The 19,235-nt window shown below is 43.6% G+C and overlaps 1 protein-coding gene across 1 annotated transcript in view; it reads left to right on the top strand.

The window, feature by feature from the left end:
• Positions 1 to 8,171: 8,171 nt before the first annotated feature.
• Positions 8,172 to 19,235, top strand: part of ENTREP1 (endosomal transmembrane epsin interactor 1) — a 44,681-nt gene continuing 33,617 nt past the window's right edge. The window contains exons 1-2 of the mRNA XM_048851729.2: positions 8,172 to 8,675; positions 13,302 to 13,358. Coding sequence (XP_048707686.2) covers positions 8,331 to 8,675; positions 13,302 to 13,358 — 402 coding nt within the window. The 5' untranslated portion in view covers positions 8,172 to 8,330. The remainder of the gene's footprint in view (positions 8,676 to 13,301; positions 13,359 to 19,235) is intronic.

Here is a 19,235-nt window from a genome sequence, read left to right as displayed (position 1 = left end):
ACCCCACTGTCCTGCTGGTAATAGCTTATCTAAAGTGATCAACAGGTGGGCCATGCAAATACAGACTAACACGGCTGTTCCTCTGAAACCTATCATAAACAAAGTAATTTTTCTTTTGATAATAATGTATTGCGGTCATCTGAAGAACACAGCAGTAAAATGCTTGTTTTCTGGAGGTAATTACTTGATAAATATTAGAACACAGGTTATACAGTGCAATATCTATCCCACCTGCACCTGAATCTCTTGGTTATCTTCCAAGTAGGGAGATAACACACTGACATTTCTAGGGTTTAGTGTTTGGGGTAGCAGAGAATTTGCTTCCATGATAAAAAAAAAAAAACCTAGCAATCATTTCCTCATTTAGTGTAGGAGTTTTTAAAATGTAAAGTACTAATGATGTGCAATTTAGTGCAACGCAATCAAAGCTTTGCACAAACTCCTCCCCATACCCACAATTATGATGTATAAAAATGGGATAAAAACTAATCCTGAAAAGATTATGCCATTATATGTCTGGCTGCATTTAGATCATCATCTTCAGTTCTGGTCCCGTTTCAGAAAACATGTAGCAGAAATAAAACTGAACTAGAAATAGGTGACAAAAATGATTAAAGGGATAGAATGTCTTTCATACCATAAGAGACTGAAAACAGTGGGTGTGCTTAGAGAGTTTGGACTGGAAATTGCTTGTTGGGGACCCTGCAGAATACTGCTCTCCTAGGCACTGAAAGCCCCACATTGGGTGGTGGGACTGGAGGAGCTGTGGTGGCTGGCACCCTGCTATTCTATTCACTCCCCCAAGACTCGAGCAGCGCTGGGAGTGTGATCACCCTGCAACCTCTCCCCAAAAATACAAACACGCACGTTACCACATCACTTCCACTATCCTGAGCAACAGAAGACAGGGACAGAGAAGACTTCAAAAGTCATAAAGGGGGAATAAGACAGAAAGATCTTCATTCCAAGCTGACTAAAGCTCCTGCCTAACTCTCCCATGGGACCAAAGATACCAAGTTGCCAATAATTACTCCAAAATGGCCGGGAGGAGAGGGGGAATAATCAAACTTTGTACCTTCTGTAGGCCAAGCTCACTGCACACACATCAAGGGCTCCTTGTGTGCCACCCTCCCTGTTCCCTTCTATTTCAGGGATTCCCTGCAATATACCCCCCCCCCCCATCCCCATGAAGGGGTCTGTGGCAAAATCTAGTGTTGGCATGTTTCAGAAATCGGGGCTCCTTTACCCAGAAGTACTGGTCCTCTGCCCTCTGTCTGAAGTAGCATCCAGCCCAGCTAGGCCAGGAGGACAGTGGCTATGTATTTACTGTTACTTCTTCCCTATCCCACCTCACAACAAAGGCACTTTGATACCACAGTGATGAAAACTGGATGGATGGCAGTGGTTTAATATGCAACTAAAATCTTGCCTGTGTTAGACATATCTAAAGTTTTTAAACTAGGAATTCAAACACTGGTCTTGAACAAATGAAATCACCAGAGAAACCACAGAGTGGGCAGGTAAAGCCATTTTAAATCCAGTACATTATGATCTTTACATGCTGCTGTTAATTGACTTTGTTGGAACATTTACATGTTTATTTTGCCTACCTACTTTCAGATTAACCCAGTTTCAACTGCAGTCATTCTACCTCTTGAAATGAATCTCAGTTAAATAGTCACCTGACCTCTCTAGGGCTCCTAGGTGCTGGATACCTTTAGAAATGGAGATAAAACCAAAACGGCCAAGCAGAACCACTCTTTTGACCTTGGGAATGGAGTCCATATCACTTAAAAGGTTTGCATCAGTTTATAATTGCTGGTTTTTGCTTTTACTCTTTGCTCTACACCTGGTTTTCCCGCTCTGTCCCTCGATAAAATGCCCAGTAGAAACAAAATATTTTTGCAATGCTGCCAACAACTTCTGTTCCCTGCTATATTCCTGTGCAAGCATTCCATCTCTTTCTTTAATTAAGAGCAAAAAACCACAGGGGTGAGGAGGGAAAAGAGATTCAGCTATTCAAACTTTAGCGAGATTTCTTGAGACATTTTCTCCTTTCACTTGCACTGATGAAAATCTGGAGTAACTCAACTGACTTCAGGGGAGTTTCTCCAGATTTACATTGATCAGAGAACAGAATTTGGCCCAGGCTTGTAGGTCAAAAGCAGGAGCTGATAGTTGATGATGGCAATAACATTTCAAGAGAAGAAAAAAAAGACTGGTGGCTGGGTCTGAATGTCATACTATAACTACTTGAGCAGCACAGAGGCCTACAACTGTATATGGAGGGCACGGATGGGGCAGCAGCAGGGAATGTGACTTACCCTTCTAAACAGCTCTTTAAAAATAGTTTAAGAGGGTTGATTTTAACACCCTGCCTACCCTACAAAACAACAGTTATGGCAAAGTGTGTTATAGCATAGCTTACTCATTGACACCAGGGTTTAAACATGGTTACAAACTGTTGAGGTGGGGGAGGGGGCGGGGCGGTGTTATAACCCGTGTAGACAGAACTATTTTATAAAATTGTTTGACCACAAAAATGTTACACAACTTTGTTCAAACATATTTTTGTAATACTGATGGGGCCTTAAAAGGCACCAAGTAAAAAGAAAAGGAACAGGGGCAGGACACTTGAATTTTAAAAGACCAGTTAGAATTACCTAATCAGAAAGCAGAGGATGGGGAAGCAATTCCTACCGAAGGTGATGTGGGGAAGACATAGGTGACTCCATCCTGAAAGGAAACTTTCAGGGTCTTCCACAATTCTTAAGGTTTTCTCCTCCATAGCTTTTGTTTAATTTTATTCATAAGTTTTGGAGAATACTGAATATTTATGACTCAAAATTTCAGTAGATCAGTAAAAATAGTGGGGGAAAAAATCAACCAGTGATTCTGCCACTAACTCACCATTGACAGCAGAGAAGCTAATCCAGAATTCTACTGCATGGGAGGGCTGGTGTAGCTTCTAGCCTGTCAGCATCTGCTAGGGTGATAATTATGATTGCAGTGAATTAGTAGCAGTGAGTTTCTCTAGCTCCTTCCATTAGGTCAGTGTTCAGTCCTTCCAAAATTGACACGTGAAGTGGAAAGCAGCAGAACGAAAAAGATATTAAATAAACACACTTCTGTCATGAGTCAGCAGAAGTCTATTGTGAGAGAGCCTCCAACAATGCAGCAGTTAATCAATGAATGTTACAGCAGAAAAGTTCAGTGTGAACCTAAGCCATGTGGAATAAAAACAGAGATGAAAGAAATGGTGCAGCTTTTGCAAACTTAAAAAATTCCATCTGTTCACTGACAGCAATTATTTTATGGGCAACTATGTATTTTTCACCCTGGGTACAATCTAAGTTATTTTACTTGCCATTTTCCTTAGATTGTCCACCAATGTAAAAATTTTTTCCCACTTAGCATTCCCCCCTCCTTTTACCCTCCACAGCCATAAGTACTCTCACACACATACCTTCTGCACTTGGTTTTTAAATTGTTGCTCAGAGCTACTTGGTAATTAAGGATTTGTTATTAGATGAAGAATTTGTATTGTACATTAGCACTTATGCAGTAGATAACACTTTCAAAGTATTGTACAAACACTGGGCTAGTTCCCCAATGGGTGTGAATCAGCACAGCTCCATGAGGTTCTACTGAGGATCTAGCTTCTTAACTAATCAATCCACCTGACACCCTGTAAGAGAGGTAAGTGATTGTTATCATTCTATAGATGGGGAAACAAAGAAAGGTGAAGCTGTTCATACAAGTCATCAGTAGCAGAGCTGGAACTTTGAATCTACTGATTCCCACTCTCTGCTTTACCTCAAGACCACACTGCCTCAACAGTAAAATAACCTGAATCTTAGTCACTGCATAACAGCAGTAAAATATGAAATATTTCATGTACCAAAAAACCCCCAGACAGGTAGGCAGGAATTTTATCTCTCTTAAGTATCCTGAAAAATAACCACAGAAGAGCATGACAGGTTGTCCCATTAGAAATAAAAGCAGCAAGATTAGCATGGCACTTCTAATGTTAGCTCTTCTAGTGCCTGCTGCTAGTCATTAGAAAGTGTTACCAGAATTTGACATCTATAATTGATAACAAGAACAAAGAAACTGCTGTACTATATCAGACTCATGGTCAATCTAGTCCAGTAACATGTCTTCAAGAGGCCTGCATAGAGGCTTCAGAAGGTGCAAGCAGCCTCACAATAGGTAGATGTGCGATAATCTGTTCTACTAGTTAGAGGTTGGCTTAAACCCTGAAGCTTGCAGACAAGGTCTTAGTTGTCTGTCGAAGAGACAACTCAAGCACCAAGATGTAACAGAAGCGACAGCAGTAGGGTTGAACTGCCTGACTTAAGGGCCAGGATATTAAAAATGGGCACCTAAATGTAGTCTCCTAATTCTGTATTTAGGAATCTAAATAAGATGCTTGCCTTTCAAAAGTGCTGAATACCCAGTAGTTTCCCATTGTTAATTTTGCTCAACACTTTTGAAAAACTAGGCCACTTATTTAGGTGTGTAAATATGGACAAAGGAAAGTAATATTAGGCACCCATTTAAAAAATAAAAAAGCTTATCCAAGTCATGAAAATGATGAATCAAAGGTCTTGTTCACTCTTTGTATATTTGTAAAGGCACTTAGATGTCACAGGGATGACCGTGCTATATCTAGAGAGATTAGACAGCATAATTCTGAAGAGTTTGGATTGCAAATGTAATCCCAAGCAAAAATCACTTTGTGTTAGTTATCCATTCATCTGCTCTTCCATGAGGTGCCATATTGTTGAACTAAAATGGAGAATGTAGCTGTAAAGATAAACTTAGGCAGCTAGCTTCCTCTCCCAAAGAAGATGGGGAGATAGGCTGCTCAGACGATTCTCAGGGAGATGGGTATGTAATAGCTTTGGGCCTAGAAACTGAGGTGGAATTGTTGTGTTTGGGTTTGGATGAGCTGCAGTGGTTGATGTTTTGTGTGTGTATGGAGAAGTAAACGTTGCGTTAGACCAAAAAGTAATTTTCTATTAACCTATATTTTGATTATATAGACTGTTATAATTATGCCACTATGGCCCTGTTATATTTGGTATGGTTTAGTGTGTGACAGTGCCCACATAATCCATGGCATAAAGATTAACCTAGCCAGACCCTACTGCAGTAAGGTTATAATGTACTCTTTTCAAGAAGTGCTAGGGGATCTTTAATTTCCAGCTGGACAACCCACAGAAAGAGGCAGAAAAGGCTCTCATCCAAAGGGCAGCACCTCTAATGCTGCAGCTCCTCCCCTCTTTGCTGCTACTACATTGCAGTGTCAGCATCAGGTCTGCACCAAAGTCCTAGCTGAGCGTTGAACCTACAATTTTATTCTGCAAAGGGATAAGGACTGCCAAAAGAACCAACGACACCTTTGTAGTGGTATGTTTCAGAGGAACAGCCGTGTTAGTCTGTATTCGCAAAAAGAAAAGGAGTACTTGTGGCACCTTAGAGACTAACCAATTTATTTGAGCATGAGCTTTCGTGAGCTACAGCTGTAGCTCACGAAAGCTCATGCTCAAATAAATTGGTTAGTCTCTAAGGTGCCACAAGTACTCCTTTTCTTTTTGTAGTGGTATGTTTTCCTATCTAGTTAACAGCTATATTTTTCATTACTGAGATTATCTATTTTTCTAAATCATGTTCAGACATGCCCAACATGTTCAAATTGTAGTGACTGAACTGGAAAAGCAGCACACAGGCCTAAACCTACTCTCATCCCACATTTCAACAAGCTGAACAGAAGAACAAACATAGTCTGAGCAGTGGCACACTGAAGCTCCGACACACAAAGGAGATACTGAAGGTATTTCACTTGAAAGATAAATTTCCCTACCCTGATCCTTATTCAGGCAGCATTACATAGTATGTGTACACACACACACACCCTCTGCCAAACCTCCTCCTCCTCTTGGGAAGAAAGCCAACAATGCGAAATGCAATCCAGTTGCTTCCCCCATTCCTCCTCCCAAGGGGAGTTATTTTAAAACTTCAAGCTCACTGTGTAACACTGACCAAAGGGGAGGAAAAAAAAAAAAAAACGAACAAGGGCCTGTGGGGTTTAACACAGAGAAACAAGGAGGAAAAAAATAGTGGAGAAGAAATAATGTTGGACAACAAAAGGGAAAGGCTAATGCTAACCAGTCATCAGTGTCACTGCACAGAAGCAGAGTGGTTTAGTGGGAGGAGGAGTGGTTAGGGAAGGGGTTGCAAGCAGTAGCAGTAAATGGGTTAGTTTGAGAGGAAGCAGACAGTATAGGTTGAACCTCTCTAATCCAACACTCCCTGGTCTGGCAACATCTGTGCTGACTCCATGGGTGCTTCAGGGCTGGAGCACCCACAGGGAAAAATTAGTGGGTGCCAAGCTCTCCCCCTGTCCCCCTCCCCCCATGCTTCTCATGCGCCAGTGGCTCGAGGACCTGGGGCCAACGGCTGGGAACCCAGGTGAGTGGCCAGCAGCTGGGACCTGGGGCCAGCATTGGAGCCCCCAGGCGGGGGGCCAGCAACCTTGCACCAGGGGGCCATAGTGGGTGCAAAGCCTGGGGGTGCTGCAGCGCCCCCCCCCCCCCCACTCCTAATTCCCTCACCTATGGAGACCCGCTGGCACTCTGCACTGACCTCCCATGGTTCGGCAAATTCTCTGGTTCGGCACTGGTCAGGTCCCGAGGGTGCCGGACTAGAGAGGTTCAACCTGTAGTAGAAGGTAAGGGATGGAGATGGCTAGAGATGGGGTTGGCTGCAATGGCAGCAGAGTGATTGGAGAACAGGGTAAGGAAGGACTTGGCACTAGCACCTGAACGTGGTTTGGTACACTATTAAAGAGGAGTTTGGTGGTCAGGTGGGGTTTGGCAGTGGCAGCGGAGTGCTTTCTTTGGCAGAGTGTTTGGCATGGCAGAGTGGACAGGGACAGGTTAAGCATGGGCAGCAGGGAATAGTTTGGGGGTGGGGTCTAGGGAGAGATTTGACACTAGCAGGAGAGTGGTTAAGCCTGAGGTGTGGGCTGGCATAGGCATGGGGGGGGGGGGCGCTAGAAAAGTGGTTTGAGAGAGATTAAGGGGGTGGCCTGGCACAGAAGGCTAGCCTAGGAGGTTTAAGGGTGGGGGGGGGGTTAGCATGGAAAGTTCAAGGGGGTGGCACAGAACAGGTACCATAGAGGGATTAAGGGGGGTTAGCACAGGGATTAAGGAGGTTTTGGAGAGTGGCTCAGGGAGTGGCAGGGAATTAAAGGGGCATTTGGGGGGTAGTCCAGGGCAGCTAAGGGGACGGTATGGGGAGTAAGGCTAGCCCAGGGTGGTTAAGGGGGTGGTGGAGGGGGGTTAAGGGGGCATTTGGGGCTAGCCCAAGAGGGTTAAGGGGGCGGCAGGTGGGAGGGTTAAGATGGTGTTTGGGGGCTAGTCCAGGATGGTTAAGGGGGTGGTGGAGAGGGGTTAAGGGGGTGTTTGGGGGCTAGCCCATGGTGGTTAAGGGGATGGTGGGGGATAAGGAGGTGTTTGGGGGCTAGGCCAGGTTGATTAAGTTGGTGACAGAAGGGGTGAAGGGGGCATTTGGGGGCTAGCCTGGGAGGGATAAGGGGGCAGTGGGTGGGAAGGTTAAGGGGGTGTTTGGGGGCCAGCCCTGGGTGGCTAAGGGAGTGATGGAGGGGGGTTAAGGTGGCATTTAGGGCCTAGCCCGGGAGGGTTAAGGGGGGAGTGTAGGGCCTAGCCCACAGTGGTTAAGGCGGCAGGAGAGTATTAAGGGGGCGTTTGGGGGCCAGCCACGGAGATTAAGGGGATGTTTGGGAGCCAGTCCAGGACAGTTAAAGGGGCAGGGGGCAGTTGGGGGCTAGCCCAGGAGGGCTAAGAAGAGGGCAGTGTGGGGCAGGGTAGAGTTTGGGAGCCAGTCCAAGACAGTTAAAGGGGCGGGGGGGCTATTAAGGGGGCGTTTGGGGACTCGCCCAGGAGGATTAAAGGGGAAGTGTGGGGGGCCAGCCCTGAGCCGTTAAGGGGGCGGGGGGGTATTAACGGGGCGGGGGAGCCAGCCCGGGGGGGTTAAGGGGGCAGTGTGTGGGGGCGGCAGCCCGGGGCGGTTAAGGGGGCGGCCCAGGGGAGCCTGGGCACTGGCGGCAGCGGCAGCCCGGGGCGGTTAAGGGGGCGGCCCAGGGGAGCCTGGGCACTGGCGGCAGCGGCAGCGCGCCGTGGGGAAGGGCTTGGCAGCGGCAGCAGGGAGGCAGCTCGCGGTGCCTGTCCCCGCGCCGCCCGCCGCCGGCGGAGCGCCCACACTCCGCTCCTGCCCTCGGAGCGGCGCGGCCGCCGCCCCCCATGTCGCTGCCTGTGGTGCTGCCGGGCTCCTGCTGCCCCATGGCCGGGCTCTCCGCGGCGCTTCAGGCAGCGGCTCCCGGCCCCCTCACCTCTGCGGCCCCGCCGCTGCAGCCTCTCCGGCGCTTCCAGCACTATCGGCCTCCCCCGGCGGCGCTCTCCCCTCTGGCCGCCCGCCGGGCCGCCGCCAGCGGGGCCCCCGGGCTGCTGCCGGCCAGACCGCTGCTGTCCCTGGGGCTGCTGCAGCTCATCCTGGGCTGCTGCATGGTGGCGCTGAGCTTCGGGGCGCTGTCCCTCAGCGGCTCCCCGCAGGTGAAGAACTCCTGCCCCTTCTGGGCTGGCTCCTCGGTAAGTGGCCCAGGGAGCTGGGGGCAGCAACAGCTGCTATTGACACAGCCATGGGACGGGACAGCGGAGCCTGGCTAATCTATTAGATATCATATATGTGATTGCTCTAATCTATTATCTATCTAGCCAGTCTGTTACTTATCACATGTCTGATCAGGCTAATCTGTTATCTGTCTAGCCACTCTGTCAGCTATCAAGTCTGATCGCTTTAATCTATTATCTATCTAGCCAATCTTTTAGCTATCCTATCTGATCCTCTGATCTATGATCCATCTAGCTAATCTATTAGCTATCACATATCTGATCGCTCAAATCTGTGATCTGTCTAGCTACTCTATAAACCGTCACATGTCTAATCTGTTATGTATCAGAGCCATCAAGCTATTAGCTACCACATTTGATCAATCTAGCTAATCTCTTAGCTATTACATGTCAGAACAATCTAAGCAATCTATTCTCTCGCTAGCTAATCTATTAGCTAACATATTTTTGGGGAAATTCTATGGCCTGTGTTACACAGGAGGTCAGACTAGATGATCACAATGGCCCCTTCTGGCCTTGGAATCTATGAATCTATATATCTTGTCTAATGTATCCATCTATGTAGCTCTCTATGGCAGAGACTGTGTCTTCTAGTTGTTTTGTAAAGTGCCTCAGACATTTTAGGCACATCATACATAATAATAATTAATTGTCTGTTACTGCTAACATTCATAGGGTGTTAGGCTTTTCAGCATAAATGTTGGATTTAAGGGATTAGCTCCTCTCTTTTATTGTAGAAGATTTATTGAATTTAACAAGACTTGCAAAGTGTGATCTCAGGCCCTAATCCTACAAGGAGCTTTACGTAGCCAGACCCTTGCAATGCCTTATTGACTCTTACCGTGTTCCAAATGGGTGCAGGGATCTTCCCACACAGAGCTTCTTGAAAGATTGGGGCCTAGGTGCTTAGAGCAGGGAAATGGTAGTCAGGATGCTTGGGTTCTGTTCTAGTTCTGCTTCTGACTTGCAGTGTGACATTCAGCAAGCCACCTAATCTCGCTATGTGTCAGTTTCCCTGTCTGTAAAATAGGAAGATTAATAATTCCTTATCTCAGAGGTGTGTCATCAAGAGTGTTCATTAATGTTTGTAAAGCACTTTGAAATCTTCAGGTAAAAGGTGCTATATATATGCTAAGTATAAAATTACTTTTATAACAAATTACACCCTTCATTGACAATTTACAATTCAGTTATCAGAAGCTATATATTTTTATTTGTTCAGTAAAGAAGCTAGAACACTATTTTGTCTTGCAGAAATAATAAATAGTAATATAAATAATATTTAATACTGTTGTCTATAGATCTTTCTTCAGTAGCAGCACAAATCCTAACAAATAGATTATTACAGAAAAATAAACAAATATAAAGAGGAGGCCAAATTGACATTTTATAGCTGATTATTTTAAATGTTTTTCCTTATAAAATCTTAATCAGTCTATCAAACCTTGTATACAATAAGAAACAACACTTCCCACCTGTAATAGTATATGCACATATTGCATGCAGCATTTTCCTGCATTTTAATACTGCTACTCTGATAAGACTGGAGAAATAAATAGTGATATTCCTAGAAAAACTGTAAGGGGGAGAGAATTAGGATTTTATTATGGACAGTAACGCAAGTTATTACTGCTGTTGATTTCTATTTAAACTTCACTTTTTCTGTGCAAGTGTTTTTAATTAGCAATTTCTACTAGGGCATGAAAGCCCATATTGTAAGTATTACGTGTAAAGGAATAGAGACAAGTTTACTGTGGAAACCTGATGAAGATCCCTTCAACTCTAACCTTCCCATATACATGTATGTGTAGTCTTTCACATGTTTACCCCTGTAGGTATTCACAGCCTTAGACCCTGCAGTAAGGAAACAAATGCACTGTCCATGCTCACTATACCTCCTTTTAAACACCTGTAACTTTATTAATATAGTTCAAAACCAGATTGCTTCAAATATGGCTAAAACAGTGTCCTACTTAGGACTGCATATATATCAAGCTTGCACTTATATAACAAATTAAGTTTTGAATTACTCTAGTGCAGAATAAATATGTGATCCATTGCTCAGTGGAAAAATGCCTTTTCCCTCATGTTCCTACAGCTCCAAAACGACATTACATTCGACTATGAAATTACCCAAAATCATTGTTTCAGGGCTCGCAGCAGGCATGAGAAATTTTATCCCAAAGATAATTCTTTAAAAAAGTCATAAGCAACTACAGTTAGGGAGTTAGGATATGGATGCCTTCTCATCTGTGACTATAACATTCTAATCATGATGCTTTATTAAACCACAGCACAGGAAAACTATGAGTAAGGCTATTTAATCAGATGCCTCAAAGTTGTAATAGATATTAAACCAATCATTCAATCTTTACTAAGGCAAAACACCCGTTGACATTGTGACAGTTATGGCAATTTCCTGCAATATCCCGGACAAACCTGAACGATTTAAGTTATGTATCACTGTGGGTCAAATATTGTATGTACTTTCATGAGGAAGGTGGACCACAGGCCTCCAGGAACTAAAAATAGTGACAGCAAATTCACTTGGGTTGTAACATCTCCTGAGAAGTACAACCACCTGGAAAGGTTTGCATATAGGGATTCAAACTGGATTCTCTTGAGAAAGGACTTTTGGATAAATAGCCTGAATTTAAACCGACTCAGGGCCTGCTTTCTGATCCAGCAAGTGGACAGGACCTTCTGTTCAAGAGAGGCCCCAATCCTTCCTGGGAAGGGTTGGAAGGACTTGACCTGTTCATATGTATGCTTGTTGTAAGCCAAGGCAGTTATGAACTTGTAATCACAGAAAAGTCCCTTGGTGGGGTTTGAAGGACTGTCTCCTACTAGAGTCCTTGCTGGGGTTGTAGTAATCTCTGATAAAGTTATTAGCATGTGTGTAGGTTCTTTTATTGTTTTAATGTTTTCTCTACTATGCTTTCATCTTGAGAATAAATGTGCTTGCTTAGGAAAAGCTGTGTGGTGCCTTATAACTGTGGGCAATTCTGCTGTTCGTAGCATCTGAAGAGAAAAGCAAAGCAGGCATACTTAAGCAGTCTGACTTTCTGGGAAATTCACAGGTTTCAGAGTAGCAGCCGTGTTAGTCTGTATTCGCAAAAAGAAAAGGAGTACTAGTGGCACCTTAGAGACTAACCAATTTATTTGAGCATAAGCTTTCGTGATTCACAGTGTAGGCAGGGAACCATGCAGCCTCGAAATACTCGAGTCAGAAAGGAGTGAGATGTGTGTCTCTACCCTAGAGAGATATCGGCTGGGAAACCAGGACCCTAAAAGTAGATGCCCATGCTGGACCATGGATGGTAATACAAGTTCAGTTGCCCTGAACTGTGACAGACATCAGTGATGTACTTTAATTATAGCATCACATGATTATTTTGCACTTAGATAATTCACAAACTATTTTGTTACAAAAATGCAAAGTTATGTATGTAGTTTTGAAAGAGGAATGGTAATGTCAATGGGGGTTTTGGTCAAATCATGTATGCACACGTGCTAGGCCAGATTCATCACCAGACCAGAAGTCATTGGAGTTATAGAAGGGATTTACTTATTTAAAAATGCTAATGGGTGCAGATTTGCTCTAGCCTACCCTTTTCTGGTGCAGGCTATCATCTTGAAGTTCTATGTTCATTAACCTAGTCACATTGGCCCAGATCCTCAAAGGAATGTAGGCTTCTAGCTTCTATTGATTTCAATAGGAGATAGGAGCCTAAAATACTTTGAAGATATGGGCCATTAACTGTAAATTGCAGCAAGTTTCCTTTGTCTACAGGGCACAGCCGAAGATCTGTTCTGCCCTAAGTTTCCCCCCCACACATCTACCCATACCCCTGATAATATGTCATTAAAATGTGTTGTCCTCTCAGTTCTACAGCAGGATTTATTCCTGATCTGACTGAATGGAACAAGCTATGTATATATGTATCTATAAATTTTAGCCATAGTTCCTTCAGAGTTGTTCTCTTGATTGAAATACTGAATTAAATGGTAAAATAAGGCAACCTAATACAGACATTTCTTTGTCTTTTGGCTCCCCTCCAGCAAAACGATTGAACATGACCATAACTTTGAAGATAATGGGATTACCCACATATTTAAAATTATACATGTGTGTAAGCGGCTTGCTGGATAGGGGTCTAAGTTAGTGGAAATGTTGCTTTGTAGTCCGCTGAGGAGGTTGAGTTTACTGAAAATTTAGGAAAAAATGTTGTGTACATTTCTGGAAAGTTGTGTATATGGACTAAAAAATAAAAAGAAGGACAATGAGAAAAAATCTGATTGTTATTTGGTAAGACATTATTATAAGTGAAGTGTCTTATCAACATTGGCTCTGATTCTCCACCCATTTATGGCAGGGTTACACTGGTATATTTCTACTGAAGTCAGTGGAGTTACTCCTATGTGAGAGGAGAGTCAGACCCATTCTCTTAAACAAGGAGTTCCTTCTAGAACTCTAAAGTTAACAGCGTCTTTCAATGTATTAGTGTTGGGTGATGAGGGCTGTAATTGGGCTCTGCCAACATGGCGGTTCAGTCTTGCATAATCGTTTTTTTGTTCTTGTAGGTGATCTTGTCGGGAATCATAGGATTAACCACGTGGAAGAGACCAGTGGTACTTTTGGTATGTATCTGCTAAAATGTGTTGTAAGGGAAATGTCACAAGATGCTCTTGATATAACAGAGATACTGATAACGAGGTTAATTTCCTTCCCCTTTAAAAAACGCTGGAATTATTGAATGCATGATCAATGCACACAAAGGGGTATATTATTCTCTCTGTGCACACAGCTCTTGTTAGCAGGAATAGGAGTTACGGGACTACACTGAGAGGAAGCAATACTATTGTAATTTTTATAGAGCTTTTCACATTCATGTAGGTATTTCCTAAAAGAAGTTATAGGTTTAGAATAACCATTCAAATCTTTGTATCCCATGTTGTTTCCTGGCCCTATATTTTTTCCACTCTGCTTTATCAGCACTCCAGCAGAGTATATCATTTGTGGGTAATGCTATTCAAGTTTCTGTAAAGGGAGTGGTTTCAGGACTGATCACTCAGCTGTAATATACCGGTGACTACTACTACAGCGGAGAGGTCACCCTAAGTACTACTGTCTTATATAATCCGATTTTGTTCTGCTACAGATATTTAAGAAATTAAGATATCACACTCTTTTGACAGAAGTAAATAAATGTACAGGGTATGTAAGCTGTACCTAGATATAATAACTCAAGTGCTCTTCGTGTCTGTGGGTCTTGATGTCTCAGGGGCCTGGAAATGGGATATGAAGCCTTTCATCACTAGATCGCTGTTTCAGGACAAGAGTAACCAAAAGTGCCACGTGACACTTTTTTGGTGGGCTGTGTAAAGTGGGGTGGTCTCAGTCCAGCTCTGTTGGTGTCTAGGAAGACAGGCCAAGGACTGAATAGGTATGTAGAGTGAGTTACTTTCTCACGTTGGTGGGACAGTGTGTAACTTGCTCTGCTACTGTCTATGTCGTACCAGTTCTGTGAATAAATAAAGAAGTTCAGTATCTAGGGCTCTCAATCTGGCAGTTTACACACGCACTAACTTTGTTTAAAAATAAATATAAATACCATCTGTCTTAAAAAAAACAACAAGGATTCCGGTGGCACCTTAAAGACTAACAGATTTATTTGAGCATAAGCTTTCGTGGGTAAAAACCCCACTGTGGGGTTTTTACCCACGAAAGCTTATGCTCAAATAAATCTATTAGTCTTTAAGGTGCCACCGGAATCCTTGTTGTTTTTGTGGGTGCATACTAACACGGCTACGCCCTGATACTTGACATCTGTCTTTAAGAATTTCAGTGCTGTAAGGAGCTTGGTGTTTCTGTATCTGAAAAAAATGATTACAGCAGTTGAGGTCTACTATAGCTCCTTATTATCTCCTTCTCTTCTACTGTCTAATCCTTCTTTCACATTCTCCTTTCTATAGCTTACATGGATGATTTCTTGTTGTACCTGAGCACTGAATCAGCACATTTACCCTTTTATTTACATTCATAACAAGTATGGCTCTTCAGTATTTTTCATTTTTGTATATGTGTATGTTTTATTGAAGTGTGATCTCCTCCCCTCTCCCCAAGATCCAGGACAGACAGTTAATGGTTCAAAAAGAATCAACATTCATACCATATGGGTTCTTTAGTGCAGATGGATTGATTTCATACATTGTCAGTAGATAGTTTTTGGATTGGACACCAGTACCATTTCAGAAATCAGGACAGTCTCAGGTATATGCTTTGAATTGCCAGGGGTTGTATTACATCACCAGTTTATGTTAGCATTTGAACCATGTATGTGAAAAGATTTGGGACAGTGTGGAATAGTTATAACATTAGTTGTTGTTGGGCTAATGATGATCATTATTCTTACTTCTATAGCTGTGTCAACATTAAAACCCTCTCTCATGCTCATGAGCTAAAAGCTTATCATCATCTTTCTTTTTATGCATAACTATGCTTCGAGCTGCTATTTCTTCAGATAATAGTCTACCATTTTAAATGCTTTTAAAATTCTCTCTTCTTCCTGAAAAACAAGTACTGCAGTTGTCTTGAAGCTTCCAAACCAAATGTTAAAGGTGATGACATTGTTTAATTTGATGTACTGGTAGATTAGAAGCTCTCAGATGTAGTAATTAAAAATTGTCCAAAGAGCTATTTGGGCTTATGCTTTTCATATTAATAAAATAAATCTTTATTTCCTACTGACTGATTGTATTATTCTGCTTCTGCAGCTCGTTATCACTTAGCAATATTTAGGCAATCTTATAAAGTAGCACATATTTTTCCTAACTCTCCTTTCTATACACACGTTTAGGTAAATGTCACTGCCTCGGTGTTTTATTTGTATGTGACCAAATGAGGATAAATTTGACACAGGTTTCTTAGGCCCCATCTATACTATAAACAGAACTGTGAGGGGTACCCTGTGTGACAGGGTGGCTTATCCTAGGGGCTGGAAAGCCTGGTGCTAAGACAACTTGATCACAGAATGAGCCCCACCTGCGGGAAAACAGACAACTTGCCACAAAGAGCAGAAGGTGAATACAATAATGGGAAGGAGAGCTAGGCTTAAGTGATGATAATGAGCTGGAGTGAGAGCTTGATAGGAAACTTGGAGCAGGAAGGAAAGCTTTCCAGGCAGGGAGGCCTGGGAAGAGACCTTGACTAACCCGGGAAGTGATTGCGAGACCCAGAAGAGATCTTAAGAGGCTAGGTAGGAAGTAGTGCAGGGAAAAACTGGAGCACAGGTAAAGGAACAGACCTATCTGGTCAGTACAGGGCCCTGGGCTAGAATCCAGCATAGAAGGTGGTACTGTGTTTCCCTACCAGCCCCAAAGAAGGGGGTGTACAAGCCTACTGCAAGGGATATTGAGCCCATCAAGGGAGCTAAAGGCTAAGCCAAAGACAGGCTGAGGAATTGCTCAGATTGGGTGGAAGGATTTTGTTTCTGATAAAGACATTTTTAGACTTTTAAGTTTGGACAGTGGTGACCCCAGAATGGGTAGACTTAAGATGGTAACCTGGTTGGAGGGCTGAGTTACTGACAGAGAAACTCCCACTGTGCTGTAGTGACCATTGGCAGGGGGTGCTGACCCAGGGACAGAGCTGTTATGCCATACCTGGCCATGAGGGAATACCTAGTGCTGAGTGAACTGATTAACATTCAGTTACAAATTTGCAGCACAGTTGTCCTGTCCCCCTCCCCCATTCTACTGTTTAGATGGGAGCTGCTTGTGATCCTGAATCATGGAGATCGCAATACAACCCAAGCTTTAGCACAGATGGGGAACATAGTAAAAGAATAAATAAAAAGCTAGCTCCTATACACACTACAACTATGTTAAAAGAAAAGGAGTACTTGTGGCACCTTAGAGACTAACCAATTTATTTGGGCATGAGCTTTCGTGAGCTACAGCTCACTTCATCGGATGCATACTGTGGAAACTGCAGAAGACATTATATACACAGAGACCATGAAACAATACGTCCTCCCACCCCACTCTCCTGCTGGTAATAGCTTATCTAAAGTGATCATCAAGTTGGGCCACTTCCAGCACAAATCCAGGTTTTCTCACCCTCCGCCTCCCCCCCCCCCCCAACTCACTCTCCTGCTGGTAATAGCCCATCCAAAGTGACCACTCTCTTTAAAATGTGTATGATAATCAAGGTGGGCCATTTCCAGCACAAATCCAGGTTTTCTCACCCCCCCACCCCCTTTTTTCAAAAAAACACACACACAAAAAGTCACTCTCCTGCTGGTAATAGCTTATCCAAAGCAACCACTCTCCTTACAATGTGCATGATAATCAAGGTGGGCCATTTCCAGCACAAATCCAGGTTTTCTCACCCCCCCACCCCCATACACACACAAACTCACTCTCCTGCTGGTAATAGCTCATCCAAAGTGACCACTCTCCCTACAATGTGCATGATAATCAAGGTGGGCCATTTCCAGCACAAATCCAGGTTTTCTCACCCCCCCCCCCCCACACACACAAACTCACTCTCCTGCTGGCAATAGCTCATCCAAACTGACCACTCTCCTTACAATGTGCATGATAATCAAGGTGGGCCATTTCCAGCATAAATCCAAGTTTAACCAGAATGTCGGGGGGGGGGTAGAAAAAAACAAGGGGAAATAGGCTACCTTGCATAATGACTTAGCCACTCCCAGTCTCTATTTAAGCCTAAATTAATAGTATCCAATTTGCAAATGAATTCCAATTCAGCAGTTTCTCGCTGGAGTCTGGATTTGAAGTTTTTTTGTTGTAGGATAGCGACCTTCATGTCTGTGATTGCGTGACCAGAGAGATTGAAGTGTTCTCTGACTGGTTTATGAATGTTATAATTCTTGACATCTGATTTGTGTCCATTTATTCTTTTACGTAGAGAGTGTCCAGTTTGACCAATGTACATGGCAGAGGGGCATTGCTGGTACATGATGGCATATATCACATTGGTGGATGTGCAGGTGAACGAGCCTCTGATAGTGTGGCTGATGTTATTAGGCCCTTTGATGGTGTCCCCTGAATAGATATGGGGGCACAGTTGGCAACGGGCTTTGCTGCAAGGATAGGTTCCTGGGTTAGTGGTTCTGTTGTGTGGTATGTGGTTGTTGGTGAGTATTTGCTTCAGGTTGGGGGGCTGTCTGTAGGCAAGGACTGGCCTGTCTCCCAAGATTTGTGAGAGTGTTGGGTCATCCTTCAGGATAGGTTGTAGATCCTTAATAATGCGTTGGAGGGGTTTTAGTTGGGGGCTGAAGGTGACGGCTAGTGGCGTTCTGTTATTTTCTTTGTTAGGCCTGTCCTGTAGTAGGTGACTTCTGGAGATGGGCCTATTTGTAGAGTAGGCAAGGCCTTCAATGGTATATCAGTGAGGATGCTTTGGTAGTCTGAAACATACTGTGATTTTAGCTTCAAGTCTTTCAGTTCTTAGGCTCAGTCACCAAACATCTTTGCAATTCAGTTTTTAGCATTTGACGAGTGGTTTTCCTGTTTTGTGGGGGGTTATTTCCCCCAAAGTTGGCAGGAGATGTTGGCTTCCACAGTACTGAGTTAGGCATCGCTCACATCTTTATGGAAACTATTCCTTCCTGTCATGAGCTTCTTCCTCCCATGAGGTCTTACATTTGACCTTTAACTGAAGTGTTTTTTTCTAAAATCACATCAGTGGCTCAGCTGGTTTGGTAACAGACAAGCAATGTGGTCAACACCCATCTCTAACGCGTCACACTGGTCGTGGCAACATGGTCCTCTGTCCTTACGTGCGCGCGCGCTCTCTCTCTCTCTCTCTCTTTACTGCTTATGTTTAGCCAGTCGTTTTTTATCTATGGCCCATAGACCAATGGTGCTTTATGCAGCACTTTCAAATGATCCCTGTAGCTGTCTGTGTCCTATTGGTGAAAGCATCTATCCATTTTCAAGCAGTGATGCATAGTGTTAGTTGCAGTCCTGTCCAGGATGCTTTCTAAGACTTTTCCTTGGCTTGTCGAGCAACTACAATAAACTGCTAGAATCACACACATCTCTGCATATTATGTGGCTGCTTTGTCAATCTTATTGTTTCGATTTTCTCAAGGAAAAAACAAGCCTGTGTTCAAATATACAGATGACACTGCAATTGGAGGGATTACAGACACATGAGAGGACAAAACCAAACTGCTAAGTGACCTGGAAAGATTAGAGCTGCAGGCAATGGAGGGAGATTCAGTAAAAATAAATATTAAGTCCTATGCCCAGGGAGAAGAAATTAACAGTATAGATGCAAACTGGGTGGCTGTAACTGATCCAGGCCACTTCACCAAACACATTACGGTTCTTCTAAAAAATGACTGTAAAAATGGCATCGTATGCTACTGTATGTAGTGCCAGTCAGTGATTTCCATTTCAAATGTGCTCAGCTTTAGAGGTCCTTGATTCCCTGCTTGCTCACCTGCTGAGGCAGGGGCTGCTGGAGACCTAACTGGAGGGATA

This window comes from Caretta caretta, chromosome 5, assembly GCF_965140235.1.
Source record: "Caretta caretta isolate rCarCar2 chromosome 5, rCarCar1.hap1, whole genome shotgun sequence".
In the NCBI taxonomy this organism is placed as follows: domain Eukaryota; kingdom Metazoa; phylum Chordata; order Testudines; family Cheloniidae; genus Caretta; species Caretta caretta.
This window is presented reverse-complemented; position numbering and strand designations above follow the sequence as displayed.